Source organism: Carya illinoinensis, chromosome 13, assembly GCF_018687715.1.
Source record: "Carya illinoinensis cultivar Pawnee chromosome 13, C.illinoinensisPawnee_v1, whole genome shotgun sequence".
NCBI lineage: Eukaryota > Viridiplantae > Streptophyta > Magnoliopsida > Fagales > Juglandaceae > Carya > Carya illinoinensis.
In genome coordinates, this window is record NC_056764.1 from 2,126,414 (window position 1) to 2,148,149 (window position 21,736).

The following is a 21,736-nucleotide window of genomic DNA, read 5'->3' on the forward strand; positions in this document are numbered from 1 at the left end:
TACCTCTGTAAACCTGCAAACCATGAAGAGAAAAGAAAAAAATCAACAAAACAACCAAGCAAGAAGACCCACACGAAGAAGAAGAAGACTCACATGAAAATCTTACCAGTTTGCACCAATTTTTTCGACAAGGACTGATCAACCCAGTTTGGAAATAGACGACGCCGAAGATAAAGATGATTGGATCTGCCACACGAATGCTTCAATATTTTGTCTGTTTGAAGAAGAAGCCAAGACCCACGTTTCAGATTTCTCTTTCCTTCTCTCTCTCTCTCTCTCTCTCTCTCTCTCTCTCTCTCTCTAATGTAATTGCTAAATTGTGCCACGTCAGATACTGACTGCCTACCGTTTGCACGGGCCGACTGCCCCTAGAAGAACTGTAATGTTAATGATCAAGAAGATTTGTTTTCACGTTTTAGAAAAAATAAAAATTGTTTGCATCATCCGACATTAATGAATTCAGTTCTAGTGATTCAAAATATCACTAAAAAACTAAATCATTTGATTCTCCAAATATTAAATTTGGTTGTAATGATTATTGTTACAAACCTTTGGATAAAACAATCGATATTTTAACCAAAATCAAAGAACAAGAAAAGAAAATATTTTATTAAGTTTAATTTCTCAAATTACAAATATCAAGCTTGGAGAAGAATATCTCCATAAGCTTAAGAAAACGATAGTTCATTAAGAACCTGAAACCTCTAAAAAAAAAAAATTAGTTTTAAAGAAACTTTAGAAAGATTTAAAAAGAAAAAATCTAAAAAAATTTCTATTACTGATTTACAACGAGAAGTTGTTTTTATTAAAAAGGAAATTGTTGAACTAAAAAATGATATCAACAATCTCAAATATGAAAATGATTCATTTAAAGAAGAATTATTGTGTTTAAAGATTGACAAACAATTCGATCTAGATATTTCTTATGATAATGAGCAATTAAATAATTTGGATTTGAGTCAAAATGAAGAAAAAAATTTCTCCTTTTGATAATCAAATTTGTCTTATTCATCATTTCCTAAGCAGTTTTCCAAAATTACTATTATTATTTGTCATGAATTTAAATTTATTGTGATTGCTATAATTGATTCCGAATCGAATATAAATTGTATCCAGAAATGAATAATACCTAATAAGTATTATGAAAAATTTACTGAAAGATTATTCTCCGTAAACGGATCTAAGATAAAGATTAAGTATGATGATCATGAGCTTTACTAGTATTTATCATTCCCACACACTATACTTATTTTTATTTTTTTATTTTTAAGTTTGTTTTTTATTTTATTCTTCTTAAACAAATTGAATTTATCTACTCATCATTTATACACTATACATTTAGTAAGAGAAAAAAAAAATTATGTGTGGTGTGTGGTGTGAGGATGATGATTAGAATTTTTCATACATATAAGAGATATATATATATATAGGTTATATTGTCCGGAATGGTTAAAATGATCTCTCGTGATCACAAGTCTTACTTCAGACGACCTCCGATGATAACATCAGCCACTCGATCAATGCTTAATTTGTCTAAACAATTAAGGACATCTAAACCCCATGTTTGAGTTCTTCCATTCCATTCTACTTGTACTGATTATTGTTGGAAGACCAGAAAATCTTCCAAAGTATAGGCCCATTTGATTGAGCGATACATAAAATCTTCCGAAGTATCGATTTGTAAAGAGTATGAGGCTTGAGGGCTTCAGGCCCCTTCCGTGTCCGTATTCCCACCTGTAGTTCACAGAAATCTCATTTTGGGTTCAACTTGGTAGGCGTGAGCCCGTTTGATCAGGGCCTCTTATTGGGCCACTATTCAATATTAACAATCCATTTCGTCCAACTGTATACATTTTACTCACCTCTCAAAATATTAAAAATAATAATATTATATATACTTACAATTTTACGGATAAAATTTATTTTATTTTATCAGTTCTTTTTATATTAAAATTTTGAATTTAACGTTTCATATTTTTCAACATATTAATAACTAATATGTAGAAAAATAAATTCTTTTATAAATTTTTTTAAATACGTTTAATATTTAGAAACTCTAAAAGAATAGGATATTTTAAGTATGTTGATTCGGTAAATACGACATTGGATTCGATATGGTATAATTATCGTCATCAATTGCGATTAAATACTATAATTCTCGACATATTAGACCACATCTAGTGGAAATTCAACTCCTAATTACTCATATTAAGGTTCCCTTCCATAAATAATAATATTTTAAATGACTATAATTATTTAATTTTTTTTTTTAATCTTCTGACCTTCACACCAGCATAAATCAGCGGTTAATAATAATTAAGAAATTCCAAGTCCAGAAGCAAAATTTAATAATATGAGAAACTAAAAGAAATTAATAATAACAGTTCTAATATTCATAGCTAGACGACAAGTTCATTTTTAATTACCAGTTTTAAAATAATAAATTGATTTTTTTTCCTTTTTTATTGGGTAGGACGACTTCGGAGACTTTCTAGAAGTATAAAAAATCATACTTAGTATTCAATCATCTAAACCGTACATTTTTCTATGCACATTTACAGAATTATCAACGGATATACATCATATATGAGCCACCTTTGGATTAAAATATCAAGTTTTAATTAAGTTATAGGGAGCTCTATATTTAATTATTTGTTAAGAAGTACTTTGCCCACAAAAAGGTAACACAAAAATAAATTTTTAAAATGACGTGATTTGATGTGATACGTCATATTATAAGTTATTTTTATCATAAAGTGAATCTACATATCATCATATAAAATTACATTAGTTTGTAATTTTATTTTTACATAATATTTTTATGTATTGTCTCATCTTATTAGGTTAGATTTGGATAGTGAATTGAGATGAGATGATTTAAGATAAAAATTGAAAGTTGAATAAACTATTATTAGAATATTATTATTATTATTTTGAAATTTGAAAATATTGAATTATTTATTATATTTTGTTTGAGAATTTATAAAAATTATAATGATAAGATAAAATAAAATGAGACGGGTGAAGAGCTCCTCTCAATCCAAACAGAACTTGGTGTCTCTTTTGTTAAGCAATAGTAGGGGGTTAAGTACAGAGATCAAAATCTCAATGACAAACACATCAGATCAAAGTGTTGAATTTCATTATGGTGATCAGTCCAATTGAATAATGGAACGGAATAATTCGGTACCGGTACATTTCGGTGTATTATTTTAGAATAGTCGATATATAGATAAATTATATATATTGATGAATTATATTCTAAAATAATATCAATATAAGTCTTAAAAATATATATTTGAAAAACTCAATAATATTTCTACATTGTAATTAGTTCTCAATCACACTGTTAAAAAAATCAATGAAAAAGAAACTACAAAAAAATCACATATCTTCATAAAAAAAAAAAAATATATATATATATATATATATATATATATATATATATATATATATATAGAGTGCATATACGTTGCCATGGCCCCTTCTGGCAATTCATTGTCTCTTATTACCTTGAAAAGATTATCAGGTCTAATTGCCTCTCTCGCCCATGTATTTTACTTCAATTCATGCATCAACATTTCTCAACTATTTATTTATTTTCGATTTGATTTTAAGAGCTTCTATTAACTTATTTGTATGGAAAAAGGTGCATATATCTGTGATGAAAAGAGTTGAGGCTTTTACAAGTTTTTCATTTTCTTTTTAGAATATTTTTCAAATTCCCATTTAGTCCAATTCCCAATTGGAATAAGTATTATAGTCTAAACATGGAATAGGTCGGAACAGCCAAAATTTGAGCCGAAACGAAACAGTCCATCCCACCTTGCCCATTCCTGTTATGGCACGAAAAATTCTAGCTATTCCAACCAGAATGGAACGGTTTTTAAAACCTTACTACAAATCCCTAAAGCAAAGTCTAAAATGGGTAATAGCCAGTAGAACGGTCCAAATTGTCAACTACAATTAAATAACATCAACATTGATGATATAGACGGCCAAAGTTTTTTTTTCTTCTAAGCAATAAAACTTCATTAAAATAAAAGATGATATAATTTAGAGAGGATGTGATTCCCCAACAAAACATCTTAAAACAACAACAATACAAACGAGGTGGAAAAAAGAACATAAAAGAAGAAAAAAAAAAAAAGAGTTTTGAGACCAATTTCTTAGTCTCTACCCAGGTCCTATAAAGAGAGTACCGTTTTAAAAGACGTTTTAAAAATAAGCTACTGCTGGAGGCGATGCAAGGGGAATCATTGTAGTTAAAAGTCTAGAGATATATGTTGGTGAGGTTCTTAATCTTTTTCACAAGATTATCGGTTAGGGAAAGTAATAATCTAGATAGACTAGCATTGAAATGGTAGATATGTAGTAATGAAATAGCTAATCTGTGCTGAGTGGCGCGTGAAGACCACGTGCTAGTAGAATTGAGATGGGGTTAAGCTGATCTGAATGATTGGAAGGTGAAGAGTCTGGTACAGTGCATGTAATCGGTAGAACTGTTGAAATGCGGCAGCGCTTGAAGGCTACGCCTAGAAACAAGCCGCACCCTTTTTTTCTTTATAAACGGTGCTTTCACAGTATGGCCAAATTTGAAAGTACCGTTTTTCCTTATAAACAGTCGAAGAATTATAAAATAAACAAAACAAAAGAGGGAGACAGATAAAAAAGTGCATTAGCCATTAATTTGGGTAGAATGGGCCATTTGTTGATCAATATTTGGTCAGGCTGGATCGGACATGTCTCAGTTGTCCAAGAGTACGTAATACAGAGAACCTCCCTTGCCAGTTGCTGAACATATTTTTGTCCGGACCAAATGATATGAAATGTCATTTCATGATTCTACCTAATGATAAGTCGACACATCCATCAATATTCTCAAGAGCCCTCCAAAACATCTCATAAAATTGGTATGATATTTTGGTTATTGTCTTGGGAAGGATGTGTTTCCTTTTCTATTTTTATCAAATCTGTAGTTTGATAAGTTTCATTTTCGTGGGTGAAGGGGACAGGACACAACCCCATTATTCTTTGTCAGTTGTTTTTTTATATATTGCTATACTTTTTTTTATGGGGTTCGGACTAGGTTTAAGCTTGATCTGTCATGAACCCCTACATTTGCTCTTAACATTGCAAGATTATTCAGACTTGATTAGGGTTCCATTTTCGTGGAAATATTTACATTAATTATTGTTAAATGAAAAGTAATGTTAACTATAAAACAATATTTAACTTCAGCACACTAAATCTGAAAAATATAAGATCCATTATTAAAAATTAAATTTGTTTATAAGAATCTGAAATTTTTCACTTTTTTCATATGGGACCTGCAATAATTTCATATCTTAAGACTGTACAAAGTATTATTTTTAAATGCATCATAATTTTCATTCTATATTTTGTGTCAATCACAAGTTTTGAAGTCTATTTTAATGCTAATTATATATTCAAAAGTAACTTTTGAACGAATTATCTAAAATAGAATCACAGTGAATAGAAGATATAAAAATAGTTCAAGTTCGAGTCACATAGTTTGAATGAGTTGTATGCGTAACGTGACATATTTAGTTAAGCTAACTTATTGCAATTTGAACAATTAAAAAGAAAAACAAGAAGACGTAGGCTAAGTTACTAACAAATGTTGTAATATGTTTATGTTGTGTGTGAGTTTCACTTGCCACCGTGTCGGGGGAAGCTTCCTACCGTCACACACAACACCGTTGGGATTAGTGGCATCAAATCTTTGTGTTCCGACCTTCCACTCCTTTCTAGGTGTGGTCCTACATGTGGTAGTGGTGGCCCATCGCCAGCGATTCGTTTAAGTTTTTTATTGCTTTCCTATATTCTCTCTTTCCTAACTAAAGATTGAGCGAAAGTGGATATGAAAGTTTCTTCCAACTAGTCTAAATCAACACGTTGCAGGACACAATCCTTTATTGCGGCTTCTAGTTGTAGCTTTATAATCTGTTCAATAGACTATTTAAAAATCATCACCAAATAGTTTTCCTTTGTCAGAAATGGGTAAGAGCCATTCTTTCGGCTCCAGAACCTGCATTTTCTTTTTCTTTTGTGTTGTAATATGTTGGTTTTGAAAAAATTGTAAGGAACTCCCATCCTAAATTTATATCTTGTAACGGTTATTTTATCTATAAATGTCATATTTTGACGGAAGAGGGGGAACAAAAAAACAAATGTACTTTTTGTTTATCCCTGACCGTTAATCATAGAATATTCCAACTTCCAATGTTCATCGTACCATAATATCCATCAGCCCATATTGTAATGCGTAGGCCCCCGAGCTTGCATTGCGTGGCGTCTACAACAACTACTGTTAAGGGTGGTGCCACCACATGGCATGGCCAACAACTTGCAACTTACCCCCAGCCCAAATTACATTTCGAATATTGATGTTGAGAAATGATTTTTGTAATTTTTGGCAATCTCAAGATATGTGAATAGTAATATTTTGTAAATTTCATTAATATGTATTTAAATATAAATAAATTAAAGTATAAGTTTAAATATATAAAATAGGTTAAGATAAGTTTTAACTTTTTTATTGAAAGTTGGAAAAATAGTGAGTTCTATCAATAATTAATTGTAAATGAGTTGAGCTCACTCTAACAACCATACACAATCTTAAAATTTACAAATTCGGCATACCATCCTTTTGAAAAGATAGACAGATAAAAAAAATTTATATTTTAATAATAAATCATTCTTTTTTTTTTTTTAATAAAATGGGTAAAAAGAAACTCTTGATGAAAAATTGTGTTTGGCATAAATCTGATGATTCACTTTGCTAATTTAATCTCCTCCTGGTACCAAACCTTTAGCCTCGAACAATATTTTTATTTTCTTGATCGTGCAGCTTAATTAATTACAAGTATTTAGAGTGAGTATAAATGAATTACCCATTCTAAATATGGTTTGACTTGTTAAAAACTCGCAAGCCTATTCAAGAAGAGCTGCCCACAATTCATTCTACACAATTTTTTTTTTTAAAAAAAAAATGATATTTGCAAGCATAGTCATAGAATGTATAAGTGATTTATATTATTATTTAATTTTAAAAAAATAAGTAAATATGAAATTTACATAAAAAATAATTTTTTAATAATAAACTTAATTCTTTTTCAAAAGACATACTTAACACTTTCACAATTTATAATTGCATTTAATATTATTCAATTTTTTAAGTTAAACATATATATAAAATGAAATGAGGAGCTGTTAATTTGCAACCTCTTATATATTATGATTAAAGAAGTCGTACACAGATAGTCAAACACTAAGCCATTATACAAACGTGTAAAATTTAAACTGCAATAGAGAGATAGAGAGAGACTTTTGTCGAACCTCAATCCACGGTTTCGATCTACTGAAGCGCAAATGGATATATAATTATTCTTCAAGCAATTTGCACGTAAAATGGGTTAGTGACCTAAAGGGCACTTATAGGCACGTTTGGATATAATAATTATTTTATCTTATCTTATTATTATAATTTTTTAAAATTTTTATATAAAATATAATAAATAATTTAATTTTTTAAAAATTTAAAATTTAAACTGCAATAGAGAGATAGAGATAGACTATTGTCGAATCTCAATCCACGGTTTCGAGCACTGCTAGGTACAGGCACAAATTTGTGCCTGTACGTGCACCATTTTTTACGTGGCAGCATTTACTTTATTTAAAAAAAAAAAAACAAAATGGAGGAAGAAGAAAAGGAAAGACAGACTTTTCCTCAATTTATCTCTTGTTTTCGTGTCTTGATTTTGAAAAAGCTAAGTTCTTAACTGGTTTTTTTCTTGCTTTCGTTTCTTTTACAGTTTCATCTATCATCTCTCGTTTTATTTCTTTTACAACTTCATCCATCATATATTCGATTAGTTTCTGTAATGAACTTTCTTGTAAATATGTTATAATGCTAAATGAGTTGCCGTAGTGTATTAAGGAACCCAACAAAACGAGATGTAATAAAATGCTTCAGGAATGAGAATGAAAATATAGCAAATAGAGAAGGTGTTTGATAAAAGGCTTCAAAGAGCCACAATTGTATCGATAATGGAATACCTCAAGGGATTCCAAACCTCCATACAAAAGAGTAGCCTTAAAATTTTTCAGTTTCCAGATTCACTCTCTACAACAGACTAATAACTTCTAGGATTGATAAACTAACCTCTATGAAATAAAACTAATCATCACATACAACTCCTAATGTAAAGAGCATCAGAGCCAATAAAACGACTTTGTATTTTGACGCCTTTAGTTCCACTGCTCCATCATCCCATAAGTTGAAACATTGCATTGCAGGCCAAGGTATTCTCCAACAAACGATGCCGCATTACGACAGGATCATAACAGTTTCTCTCTTGGTTTCATTTCTTTTACACTTTCGTCTCTGTTGGTTTTGAAAAAGCTTTGGTTACCTCGGATGAAATTGAACCGATGCCTTGCAGGGAAGGAAAATGAAAAATATAGAAGATGGAAACCCATGAAAAAAATCGTCAAACACAATAACCCATTGCAAAAATGGACTGAGATGGAGTAGCGAGTTATCAAAGATAAAATCAAACCGACGCCTTGCAGAAGATTCCGGTGATATCTCAACCTCTTGCAGAAATGCACCTCCTCTTCAAAGAAATCCTCAATTAGGGTTAGGGTTTTCGTATTGTAATGGGAAGTCAAATGAGAAGTCGAATGGGAGAAGGCAAACCGAGTGGGAGAAGAAGAAAGCACTCTGGCCCTTTGGGAGAAAACACAAAAATGCGAAATGCACCGTATAGAGACGTGCCATTCAGCTCGTAAGGAATATCAAAAAGCATCGTTTTATTTAATCCAAACAGTGCATTTCGAGTCCACGTAGGAGATGCTCCGTGGGATCCTGCGCACGACGCTGCATATAGACTTTTCCTGCACGTAAAATGGGTTAGTGACCTAAAGGCCACTTATAGGCACATTTGGATATAATAATTATTTTATCTTATCTTATTATTATAATTTTATTATTATAATTTTTTAAAATTTTTATATAAAATATAATAAATAATTTAATTTTTTAAAAATTTTAAATTATAATATAAAATAATAATATTATAATTTTATTAAATTTTCAACTCTCATCTCATCATCCCGTAATCTCAACCAACAGTACATATTTAAATTATCCAAAGAGTTTTGTTATGTATAAGCAAAGTCGCGTATTAATCTGCGTTCTAATATTGATTCTTTTATACTTAAAATTTAAATTAATACTGTTTTTAATAAAATTTATATTTTAACTAACTACAATATATTAATATACATGTTAATACATAATTATTATTATAACTAGATTTTTTCTTATTCAAAGCATTCAGGTTGTGTCCAACGCCAAGATCCTCCGCCCGCCATTCCCAAAGATAATCTGCAACACTTCAAACAATTTTGAGCGGCCTGCATAATCATATAACCTGCAGGCTAGCTAGCTAGCTACGGGTCAAAAGTTTTAAAATCCAAACCCAAATTGACCAGATCCATGTCACTTTCAATTTCATTAGTTTTGTTTCATGGTGCATGGTAAGATACAATGTAAGCTAAGATATTATCTTCCTAATGCACTTAACTGGAAATGTATATTCCAAAGCATTTATAACATGTTCAATCATATATATATATATATATAAATATATTGTGTACCGTACGCGTATACCCACTTGTTTTCAAAAGGATTTCAGATAGAATTGGAACCAACGATATTATAACCTAATGATCACCAAAAGGATCTACACGAATAAATCAAGAAATATAGTCCACATGATCACAAGCCAATAAATGTCCAATACAATAGCTTTATATATATGTATACATATTAGAGTGTATATGGGGTGATCGATGGTTACCACAGAGACTTGGAGGCATGGGGGCCAACCCTCAACTCCCAGCATGTGCACTAAGGAAGCAGAACAACATGGGTTAGAAAATGTGCAATTATGGGTAATAAATAGACTTAAGACCACTAAGGATAGGTTGTCTATAATGGGCAGTTTCTACCTAGCTTGTTGCCATTATATTTGACTCTAGGACCTTCTTGGTGACGATGATGATGATCTTATAAAGCTTGTCCAATAGTCAATCCCAAAGGACTGGCAAAACTAGTATGTGGTAGTCTATGAATGAGAACAGACGATGCTGATGAGGTTTTCACAAACCCTATTATATTTTGTGTATATCATGCTGGATTTGGAATGGGCAAATGCATTTTTTTGTTTTTTTTATCTCACGGATTTTATTATTTCGAATCGCATTTATTAATCTGATACATTAAATGATTCTTTTAATTGAAAATTGCTTAAAATGTATTACATCGACGTGATATGGTATGAAATAAAAAAAAGGAAAATAATGGGAAAAAAAAAAAAAACCTATTTTGATTTGACAACAAGGCATGCAAATGAAATGTTATATTTATTGTGTTGGCTTGGCTAGTCTGAAGGATATGTTAGGTGAGGGAATTTACTACACGCAAGGCGTAAGAGTGGGGGAAGGCCAATGCCTTGCCGAGTCGCCGACTTGTCCTTTTGACGATGGACTCGAGGGACAGATTTCTGGTGTTATTATTTTTAGATTAATATTATATACACTCTTAAATAATTAAAGGAATTAATTTTGCTTAATTTATTTTTTAAAAAATAATATTTAAGAATGATTGATCTGAAAGATTTTTTTTTTAAATTATTTAATTTATATTTGTGAAAAATTATTTACTGATGATGACCTATACACCCTCAGAATTATGTCAGGGACATTAAAAGCATCAAGTTGAACCTCCAAAAAATCATTGGGTCAAAGCTTAGCGTGTTTGTATTTCCAGTTTTCCACAACTGTAGCCACAAACACACACCACCTCCAACCAGAAAATTAATCCTAACAACAAAAGTCCCCAAAACTCCTTCCCAGTTTAGGGGGCAGAATTATCAATGTAGGTATGTCGCTGTATACAAGCTTATTCCGCGCTCTTTCTGAAAGCTTTTGCTCTTGACGATTATGAAAATTTGACCTAGGCACCTGCTACGAAAGCTCATGCCCCCCACCACAAAACAAAACCGCAAAAGGAATCTAGAACCCCCGTAGACCGGGCAAAAATCATTGCAACCCAGAAAACTTAAATACCCTAATATCACTTATAATCAATGGATGTATGTAATTTAACACCATTGGCAATTAATTTATTGAGACTATTTGAGTAGATAGAAGCTTAATCTAAACTTATAAACAGAAAACGACATGAATCTCTGCTAGAGTTTTGAAGTATCTTAAATCCTAATGCCATATATTTAATTTCGCTGTTTTGAAGATTAGGGATAAGGGAAGTGGCAATGGCAATTCTTTAAATTTCTTGGTAATTGTTTTTTTTTTTTGCTTATTTCTTTCAACGAAATTTAAGTGGATATGTCACTAAATACCCCCTGTTATTTCTGCATAAGATAATGATTAAAAATCTTCGTCCAGAAAAAGAAAGTCAACAGCAGTAGTTGTTATTATTAAAATTCTTTTTCTGTGATATTATAACTTAACACCTGTTGTTTTGGTTTTCGCCTTTTTTTAATAGAGTTTTGTTATATACAAGCATAATCACGTATTAATTTGTATATTAATATTGATTTATTTATATTTAAAATTTAAATTAATATTATTTTTAATAAAATTTAATTTTTAATCAATTACATCACATTAATATACAGAATAATATATAATTATATTTATAATTATATTTTTCCTTCCTTAATATATATCCTGCTGACTGAATTACCGTCATGCACCATTTTTATTTCAAACATCCGGCGCGTCCTTCCATTTTAACTCTCTCTCTCTCTCTCCCTCTCTCTCTCTCTCTCCTTTTTATTTTTAATAAAGCCATACCGAATGCTCGTTGTCACCCTACAAACACACACACAATTGTTCTCGGCTTTCTACAGGGAAAAAAAAAAAAAAAAAACTCTCAAACTCCCCACCCTTTTCCCCCTCTCTCGAGATTTAACGAGAAGACGACAAAGTTTCCCCTTTGATTTTCCGCCCATCAGATCTCTTTCCTTTTCGTTTCAGACAACTCCAGCATCGCTCATATGTCTCTGCCCCAACAACCCTCCGACGCCACCTCATAATCGGTCGGTTTCGATTACATTTTACATACACATGTTTGTATGTTAGTGCGGGCGAGAGTAAATGAGGTGTAACAAGCATACCTCCGACCTTAGCTGCACCGTCGGCGTCTGTGCCTCCTGTCTACGCGACCGACTCATCGCCCTCATCGCCGCCCAGTCTCAGGCTCAGGCTCAGGCCCAAGCCCAACACCACCAGCTCTCCAGGTCCCAATCGCGCGCCGCCGCTGTCCCTGACGATCCCCGGAAATCTGACCCCAATTTGCCTCCACCTCCACTGGTCTTCCCTCGCTCTGTCTCCCCATACGTCTCTCGCCGTAAATCGGATGATTCCACGTGGCAACACCAGCACCCCGACAGCCAGGATCGTCGCTTCTATAGCACTCCCCAGGTGGGTCCCACGTACGCTGCCACCACCTTCGCTAACGTCGGTTCTTATAGGAAGAAGAACGGCAGGTTCTCGCTCTTCTCGAAGTTGTTTAGGTCTAGATCCGAGAAATTGGAACCGGATCCTAGGGTTTTGTCTCGGCATCCGTGCGAGCCCTCGTCGTCCACGTCCTCTTCTACTCCCTCTTGGTTTACCACGATCTTCTCCGGCAACCGTAAAAAGCAATCGCGACTGTTCTTCCTCGACGAATCCGTCGCCAACGTAGACAAAAACAATTTTCGGAGAGCCGATCGGGGAATGTCTCCTGCGAGAACGGCGGATTCTGACGAGGATTACGATCGATCAGCTTCCGCTAGCGGGTACTGCTCAGAGTCTTGGAGATCGCCGGCGTTTGCCATGCGGCGGAATCGGCAGGGACAAGGCCGGAACGTGTCCGGGATAGCTTTTTGCCTGAGCCCACTGGTGAGGGCGAGCCCCGGCCGGCACTGGAACCAGAAGTGCATGCCGCCGGATGCTGCGGTCTCCGGAGAGATGAGGACTGCGGGGAAGCCGTATCTCACCACGGCCGCTTCATTTTGCAAGAACCGGTCGAGGAAGCTTGCGGATTTCGGAAGAGTCGGCCACAACCGTTGATTCCGTTGACCGTTGACATCGCATTCAGTGTTGATGGTGATGTACACGAAAGTACGGTTTTGTCCCTATTCCTCTATATTTCAGGTTTTCTTTTTTAAATTGTTGTATGGATTATATAATTTGAATTACAAAGCCAGTGAGTGGAAGGGAAAAAAAAAATATATATATATATCGTGTTTGCTCTTTATACTACGAAGAATGTTCAGTTATCGCCAACCAAATTATTTTATTTTCTGTGAATAATGGGAAAAATTCAATTCGAGCGTGTCTTTTTATCTTTTTAATCAAAATTACCTTTTCGTCCTCTTTCTTAACTCCATGCATAATAAATTAATAATAGGTTCTAGGAGTATGTATAGTGGGTGGGTGATGCTGCATTTCCCACTTGGAATAGTAGCATATATAACTTCAAGCAATTGCGGAGTGGGGCCGGTTAGCTGAAAATTAGATCTAGTGGAGTTGGTGGGGCCACGCGTACGATTGAGAATGAGGTGGCGGCATTATATCCTTCCATCTCCGTTGAAGTGTGTCCTACACCGGAGGGAATTTATGCTCCCGTGGATTTCTCACTCGTCCTGTGTGTCTGAAGACATTACTCACTCAGATGCTTTTATTGTTATTGATGACGTTCCATTGTGTCAGAAAAACATGGAGGCTCCGACCTCATTGTTGCCGATGTGGGACCATTGATGGAAACCCAATCTAATGGACGACACAAAATCTTGTTTTTAACGGTCAGTAAAAAGTAGGGGTCAAATTATGTGTACAAAAAATTTAAAGGGGTTTACGGTTTCCCAGGAAATAGGATACAGAACTGTCAATGTTCTTTAACCGTTAGATTCCGTGGCTCTCTTTTTCTTTTTTTTCTTTTTTTGGGTCAAATTTTCCTTTTCTTTCTTAGATGTTTTGATTTAAAGGCTTGGCGGTTGAATTTTCTTTTTGATTTAAAGGCTTATTGTTTGAATATTATTGCTTGAATCTTGGTTCAAATCCTTGGCCTTTGGCATCGAAGAAGTTAACTAATGTTGTGACTTTATGCATGTGGCATTGAATGTTCTTTGTACTAGAAGTTCCATGACTTATACATGTGCTATTGAATGCTCTTTCATTGCAATTTTTCCAGCCCGAGTTTGTGGCAATTCAATCAGCATGTTTCTACTTTTCCCCATTTTTACACGTTAATGGTCTACGAGGCAATCTTTTATACTATATACACCATTCAAATTACATAATTTGATTTATAATATTTAAATTTTAAATTTAATTTTTTAAATTAAATTATATCATATAGATGATATATAGCTTAAAGACTTTCTAGTAGAATTATTTGTAATATATTATTGCAATAAAGACGGTACACAAAAGCAGTACCCAATCATCTCATTTACAAGCACCAATAGAAAATGTAAATTGTGTAAATTGTTCTAACTCTTTAGATAGGCGGAAAGTTCAATTTAAGTGATTTTTGCGTGAATGAGTGGAGCATGTATAAGAAGGCAGTTTTGGCATGGAGGTAACGTTTCATCCTGCTGGTTGTTGTTGGGGAGTCGCCAAAAAAGAAGAGACGGTGAAAACTTTAGATCTATTGAGCAAAGCGACGCATGATCTTCACACATTACAACGTCAAAATTATCATTTTCTCCTTGGGAATGTCAACATTTTCAAGACGATCCTCGTACCCTACTTCAATCAAATAAACTGAAAAAGAGATGCTAACTTGTCCTATATTCGACATAATGACCAATCAATGTGACAAGTGTCCAAATGATCATGACATCAATTAAAAAAAAAAAAAACAAGAAATAACAAAATGGAAAATCATTTAAAACAAAAGTATATATTTATAAAATAACTATAAATAGATAAATATGGTCACATTTAAAATGTTTTTTTTTTTTAATTTAAACTATTGATAGATAAAAATAAGTAAATTTCGTTTACTGACATCAAATGTCCAAATATAACATCTCAACTAATCTTGAAGGTCTATAAATGATGATAAAACTACTCTAAAATATTACAGAAAATGAGAGACGAGTAGTGAGTAATTGGGGACAAAGAAATAAGAATTTGAAACGACCCATTGGCCTAAAATGTTGGGATTTGAAGTGAGATGGAAGGACAAACTGAAATAAACAAAGTATTTAGAGATGTGAAGGTGTTCATTGTGCTTGTCTTTATTGAGTATTGAGTTAGACTTGGCTTGTCGGTTACTAATCCCATTCCCACCACATTTTAGGCATTGCTTGGGACGCGTTTTCTTCATTTAGTGGCAATATCTTTTGTCAAACTTTTAGGTGAAAGTGTGTGAAAGGGTGTTTGGTGGTTAGGATTATTATTATTATTATTATTTGGCTTTAGTTTAAAGCTTTAAAAAAAAAAAAAACAAAAAACAAAACAAACCACTACTTAAGCACTTTACTGAAACCTTTTGCTTCTTTCCATTTTTTAATAATTTTTGGGTTCTGGTTTTGTCTGTTAAAATCAAAGCTTGAAAGACATAAGTCGAGGCTTCTAATGATCATAATTGTAAGAAGGAAATCATTGGCCTCATGATTAAAAGGTGATGCAGTTAGGTTCGAAAGGTCAAGATCCACTTATATTTTCTTAAAGAAAATTCAACCCAATATTTAATTAGCTTAGTTTCTATACCCTACCAACTTACACCATTCATATAGTTGTTTGTTTATTTATTTATCCTCATTCCTTCATGCCTCGATCTTTTGTATTTCACAAATCTGAGTACAATGAACAGATTATTGGACATCAACTAAATATAGGTTAGCTTTTTTAAAGATTATGGCTAAATATGGATTTCAATTTGTTGCAAGTTGGGCAATATCGGTTCGTCTAGTTTTTTTTTTTAATCCAAGACCTCAATTTTCGAGACTTTTGTGTTATTCCATCAGGCTACAGGCCTTTGGGATCAGCCTGTCTAGTTGAGATCAAACAATGGTCAATATAACAACCCTTGCCATTTCTTTACCCTATAATGTCATTTACTAACATTATTTCACTCTTTGTCCTCAAAATAAGTAGTTGTTTTTTACATTTCTTTAGCCTATAATGTCCTAGTTGAATGCAAAATCTCTCTCTCTCTCTCTCTCTCTCTCTCTCTCTCTCTCTCTCTCTCTCTCTCTCTCTCTCTCTCTCTCTCTCTCATATATTTTCGATAATGAGTTGGTGCCTTCAAATTAAAGAATGTGGATAGGAAAGGACAGCATCTCCCATATTAAAACCTCTAAATTAATAAATCCAAAGTTGAAAATATCTTCATGACAGTTAGATATCATCATTTGAATTACATGTTTTTGTTATTTAGAGGGTATACTTCAATGCTCTCCCCAGTTTTTGAATATATAGGCCAGTCTTGTCTTCAAATAATTGATATCTCATAATATAATATTAACTTAATTTCTGAACCATTATTTTTGGCATTCAATAATGCGTACTATATCATAAGATATCGATCAAATTCATCTTTATTTTAAGGGTAAAACTAGATACAATTTTAGGGTGTCCGTACACTTTCTTTAAAAAAATAGAATTTATTAAAAAATAATTTTTTCATGTAGGTCTAATATTTACTCACTTTTTTTTAATAGAGTGTATGGAACTTGCACAGCCTAGCACTGCGAATATCATTTCTCTTATTTTAGAGGCATAGATTTGAAGTAAAGATTGGCATATGAAATAAGTGCAGCAATATATATATATATATGTTGAACTTGAAAAAAACAAACATTAAATGTTGAATAAATATTTATCTCCCTATTCCACTTTGGACCATAAAGTTTTGGTAAATATTTAAAGAATCTTTGATCCTTTACTGATAACACAAATCCGCCACAAATCTCAGAATAGATCCTATCTATTTGAACCAAATGAAGATCTTTTTCATTATTTAGATATTAAGATGGTCAATTAGCATGGTACAGATAATGTTAAGAAATGTAATTTTTTAAATATAATTTGATATAAAGTACAGAATGATAGCAAATGTCGTTTTTGTTCGAGATTTGTCAAAGACTAGTTCAGCCTACGGATTACATCACAACAGGTAAGAGTACTAAAGACTAAAGAGAACCTCCCTCTCCAAGAGGTTTATTACCCAAATGCTAATTGGCCAATTTGGCCCTACAAAATGCTATCTCTGTTTTCCCCTCCTCTATGGGGATAGAATTAGACTATGTCATAGAATTAGACTATGTCAAAAGAGATGCATGTTTTCTAACTTGGGGTTAAAGCTATTACCGCCGGACTCATTTGTAATGGCCAGTCAAATGCATTTTCAATAATCAAATCATTAAGGATTCTTAATTGAATCTACCCATTTCAACCTCCAAAACAACCAAGTTATCTTCTTCTGAAAACGTAATGCTACTTGCTCCTATGTAAAGAAAAAATTGCATCAACTTTAGGTCTGGTTTATAAGGGACACTGTTGAAAGTTCAATTGAAGATGTTAAATTCAGGTAATTCCTTATTTCCCTTGAGAGAGAGAGAGAGAGTTAAATCATTGTTTCCATAATATTTTAAATGATTCCATAATATTTTATGGGCAAAATACACTCTTCACATTCCAACATTCATTTTATATTTTGCACTCCAAATTACCAAAACTGATACATTGCATACTCGAACTACCAAGTATCTGTAACATGCGGCCTCTAATAAGATTCAACTTTCAAAATTGTCCCACATCATCTATTTCTCATTCGAATTAATAGAAAAAATTGCCAATTGTTATCTGTTAGTTTTTGGTAGTTAAGGGTGCAATAGGTCAATCTTGATAGTTTGTGACAATGTTTTGAATACCATACCGGATATCATACCGGTCAAAACACTGGAACAAAATATTTCGATATCGGTACTGTTTCGAGATAGTCGATATATGAATAAATTATATATATAAATATATATTAATTATATTCTAAAATAATAATCTATATATAAATATATATATATATAAATTATAAATAATTCGGCCTAAATTAGAAGTCAAAAAATGAGTTTATAGTTTAAAAAATTGAAAAAAAAAAGAAAAAAGAAAAAAAAATTGAGGCCAAACTATCAGTAGGTACAAAATAGATACAATTTCTATACCAATACGGCATATACCAGCTGTACCCGATACGGTACGATTTTAAAAACGTTGGTTTGTGGTACAAAGTGTAAACTGCATCTTAGTTGGGGAGGGTGGAAAATGTATTTTTTTAACAAATACCATCCATCTTGGCATTAGAGCCGGTATTTAGTTGCAAATGACAAACCGATTCTAATGTGCATACTAGAAAAAATCAAATGACATAATCCCCACAGTATAGATTATGACAATTTCTGTCACATAAAAATCATATAGCCTATGTATCTGGATATGATTTTCCTGACCCCAAATATTTGAATAATGGCTACAGAGCAATAAACCCGTAAACATCAATAAGAGGCAGGCGCAAGTTGCAGCAGAGGACAGTTGACCAAAGATCACCCATGGTATTCAGTTTCTAGGCAGTCTTTCCAAATCCCTCATTAAGAAACAATCAAGATAAATAATCATTTTGAGATTCGTTAACATCATTTTGAGCTATCCTTGCTGTAGAATTATCACGATAATTCTGGTAAATATAGGATGCAAAACCCCAAAGAGCCAAAAGCATGGCAATTACCTTGATGCCATTCATCTTGTCATGGAAAACTATCACAGAAGCAATAGGAGTAATAGCTAAAGAGACAGTACTAATTACATTGGAGAAGAGAGATGACACCACAAATATCAAGCCCACAACACCAACGGAACAAACCTGCCAAGCCACGGCTGTACAAACCAAAGTCATTACATAGGAAACTTTACCCGTACCAAAACCTTCCATTTCCCCATGTAAAGTCTTCCATTCCCCACTTGCAAAAAGTCCCACAATAGAAACACAAGTGGCAATGAGTGATGTGTAGATTTGCATTTCCAAAACCACAGAAAATGTTTCCCTTTTTAGAACCTTTTGGAAGGAAAGCTGCATCAGGGAAAGCAAAAGAGAGTAAAGTGCAGAAGCTGCAACAGTACAAAGGAAGCCAATGATATATTTTGACTTAGAAACTCCTGATGGTCCTTCAGAGTCATCATTGACTGCAATCAGGGCAGCAGATAATGAGAGGACAACCACAGAATTAAGAATTAAAGCAGTGAACTTCTGAGAGTTGATGAAGTATGAGAAAATTGCATTAAAAGCCAATTGGGTTGCACATATGAGGGAGTAGGTAGAGGCAGAGAGGTACAAGAGTCCAAAAGAATACATCATGTTGTCACCAGCTATAAGCACTCCAAGAGAGAAGTAGATCAAGGCAAGATTTGTAATTTTGGGTGGGGCCGAAAAAGTTGAAGGCTCCTGAGACGAAGGAATGAGAAAGAGAGGGAGGAAAAGGATTGGGAATGCAAGAGTTTGGACAAGAGTAGCCATCCATTTACTATTGCCGCCCTGGTCATAATAAAATCTCCCAAGAAGAACAGCAGCAGATTGACCCACAACAAGGAAAAAAATGTTTAGAGCCATCAAAAACCACCATTGCCACCAATTGAGTTTTCTCACTAGCAACGGAGTAGTCACAGTTCCATCTTTGATCATTGGTTCTTGGTTATCTGCAATTAGTTTTAAAAGTATAAGCAATTTCATATCCTAATTAACAAAAACGTTTCAATTTTCATGAATCTACTACAGAAACTAGAACTTGAGAAAGTATTTAAACCTTAAAGGATCAATGCTATAACTGCAAATAATGTATAGCAACATTTATAGACTCCTACTCTACAGCTTGAGGTTGATACACCAGGTACATAGCAAAAACCATCATAAATAGAAATTGTTAATTACAAATCAAATTGTTAGAAATGAGATGAAGTACATTTTCTGTAGTTGAGAAAGGATTTATACATAAGATGATCCTTTACTTAAAGTTGTGGTGCATCTAAAACTCTAAATAAACATTCATAATGGTAAAAATTATAAGACATTTTCTCTTTTTTGAATATAGCGTATGCAAGATGTCTACTTTACAAATTTCCACATGTAAGCATCTATCAGTTTGATTGCCCATAGTAATGGCACTAAAAGTTAGCCTGTAGTAAAATGATGAATTACCCATAGTAAGAACTCCAAAGGAAGGCAGAGAACCTTTCTTTAATGCTTACAAACTGGACATGGTTAAAAAGAGAGAAACAAGCAACACCTAAACCGTTCTCTATTAAGTAAAAAACAAGCCCAAACTTCAAGTATCTGACAATAAAATTAATAAAATTCACACTAAGCTACCCCATTATGTTTTACAATTTCACATTGCATCCAATTTAAATATTGTGAAGACTATATTAGCATCCACCAATCATTTACTTCCACTTCCGTTTCTGAAAGAAACATGAAGCTTCAATATATAAGTGCAAAACAATACTTTAAATCAGTTAAATTCCTGAGATTGCAGAGATGTAATTACAAATACTTAACATACTTATGGTTGTCATGATTATAAAACTGCATACTTTCAAATAAAAAAAGATAAAGACTCCGTAAAATGGAAACAAGTAAAAAAAATAATGTCCAAGACATAGGATTTCAAGAATTTTGTTATGATCCTGAAGGTTAAAAGTTTAATAAAATTAGTATCTAATAGTTTTAAGACTTTTGAATCAATAGTTGGATGTTTAACAATTGGTATCAGAGAAAGGACCATGTCACAAATTTAAGTCATGGAGGGGCGACCTATAGGCTAAATTAAAATGTCTTGGTAGTATGCATGGCATGGTGTTAAGTCATTAAATACTGATAAATAAAACCGTCAAAAGGAAAAGAACTACCACCGGGTTAGTGTCGATAGAGTAGGTGGCTATGGACGTTGGATTTGGAAGCGTGGTGAAATATTATAATCGTGAGAGTTAAAGGCTTAATCAAATTAGTATCGGACTTTTGAATGAATAGTTAGATCTTTAACAATTTCTTGGGCACAAAAGGATTCAAAATTTCATCTGGTTTCCTTCTCAATTTTTATCAGCAACCAAACAGAGCATAGATATTGATTCAACGAAATCCCAGAAACATATAGGTTAGATAAATAAAACCCAGAAACAAATTGATTACTTGCTCAAAATTAATTACATAACCTAAAAAAAACGAGAGAGAGAGAGAGAGAGAGAGAGACCTTGCATGGTCGCTGGGGTTGAAGAAAGGATCTGACCCTCAAAAGCTGACGATGAAGATTAAATACGAGAAAGATGGAGGTTTTAAGAGGGTATCGGGTAACACAAATTTCACGCGATTCTTTCTCTGTATCTCCTCCAGAGCTGCTGTTATATTCACTGGCCCAATGTCATCGATGAAGTGAAGAACAAGCTCAATTAGAATATGCCACACGTACAGTACAAAAAGATGGACCAACGAAGAACAAGTGCTAAATGGTGTGAGAACAAACTGCGCCACCGATGCAAAAATTTTTAGGGTGTTTTTGTTTTTGGTGGGTTTTTAAGAAACTTCCGGAACTTGTCGGTATCTTCAAATTATTGAAATACCTAATACATTTTGAGTCTT

General features: G+C 33.2%; 2 protein-coding genes across 2 annotated transcripts; one reads left to right on the forward strand and one right to left on the reverse strand.

Moving 5' to 3' along the window:
• The first annotated feature begins 11,855 nt into the window (after positions 1-11,855).
• LOC122293021 lies at positions 11,856-13,362 on the forward strand. Its single transcript, XM_043101631.1, has one exon. It carries the CDS (start codon positions 12,214-12,216, stop codon positions 13,168-13,170), a length of 957 nt encoding a protein of 318 aa, XP_042957565.1. The 5' UTR covers positions 11,856-12,213; the 3' UTR covers positions 13,171-13,362.
• A 5,280-nt stretch (positions 13,363-18,642) lies between these two features.
• On the reverse strand, positions 18,643-21,730 carry LOC122290771 (probable purine permease 11). Its single transcript, XM_043098407.1, has 2 exons — positions 21,351-21,730; positions 18,643-19,800 (listed from the first exon to the last, which is right to left on the reverse strand). Exons 1-2 carry the CDS (start codon positions 21,355-21,357, stop codon positions 18,710-18,712), a joined length of 1,098 nt encoding a protein of 365 aa, XP_042954341.1. The 5' UTR covers positions 21,358-21,730; the 3' UTR covers positions 18,643-18,709.
• Positions 21,731-21,736: the final 6 nt, after the last annotated feature.

Coding starts and splice junctions, on each gene's coding strand:
- LOC122293021 (XM_043101631.1), top strand. CDS start 12,214: ATGAGGTGTAACAAGCATACCTCCGACCTTAGCTGCACCGTCGGCGTC.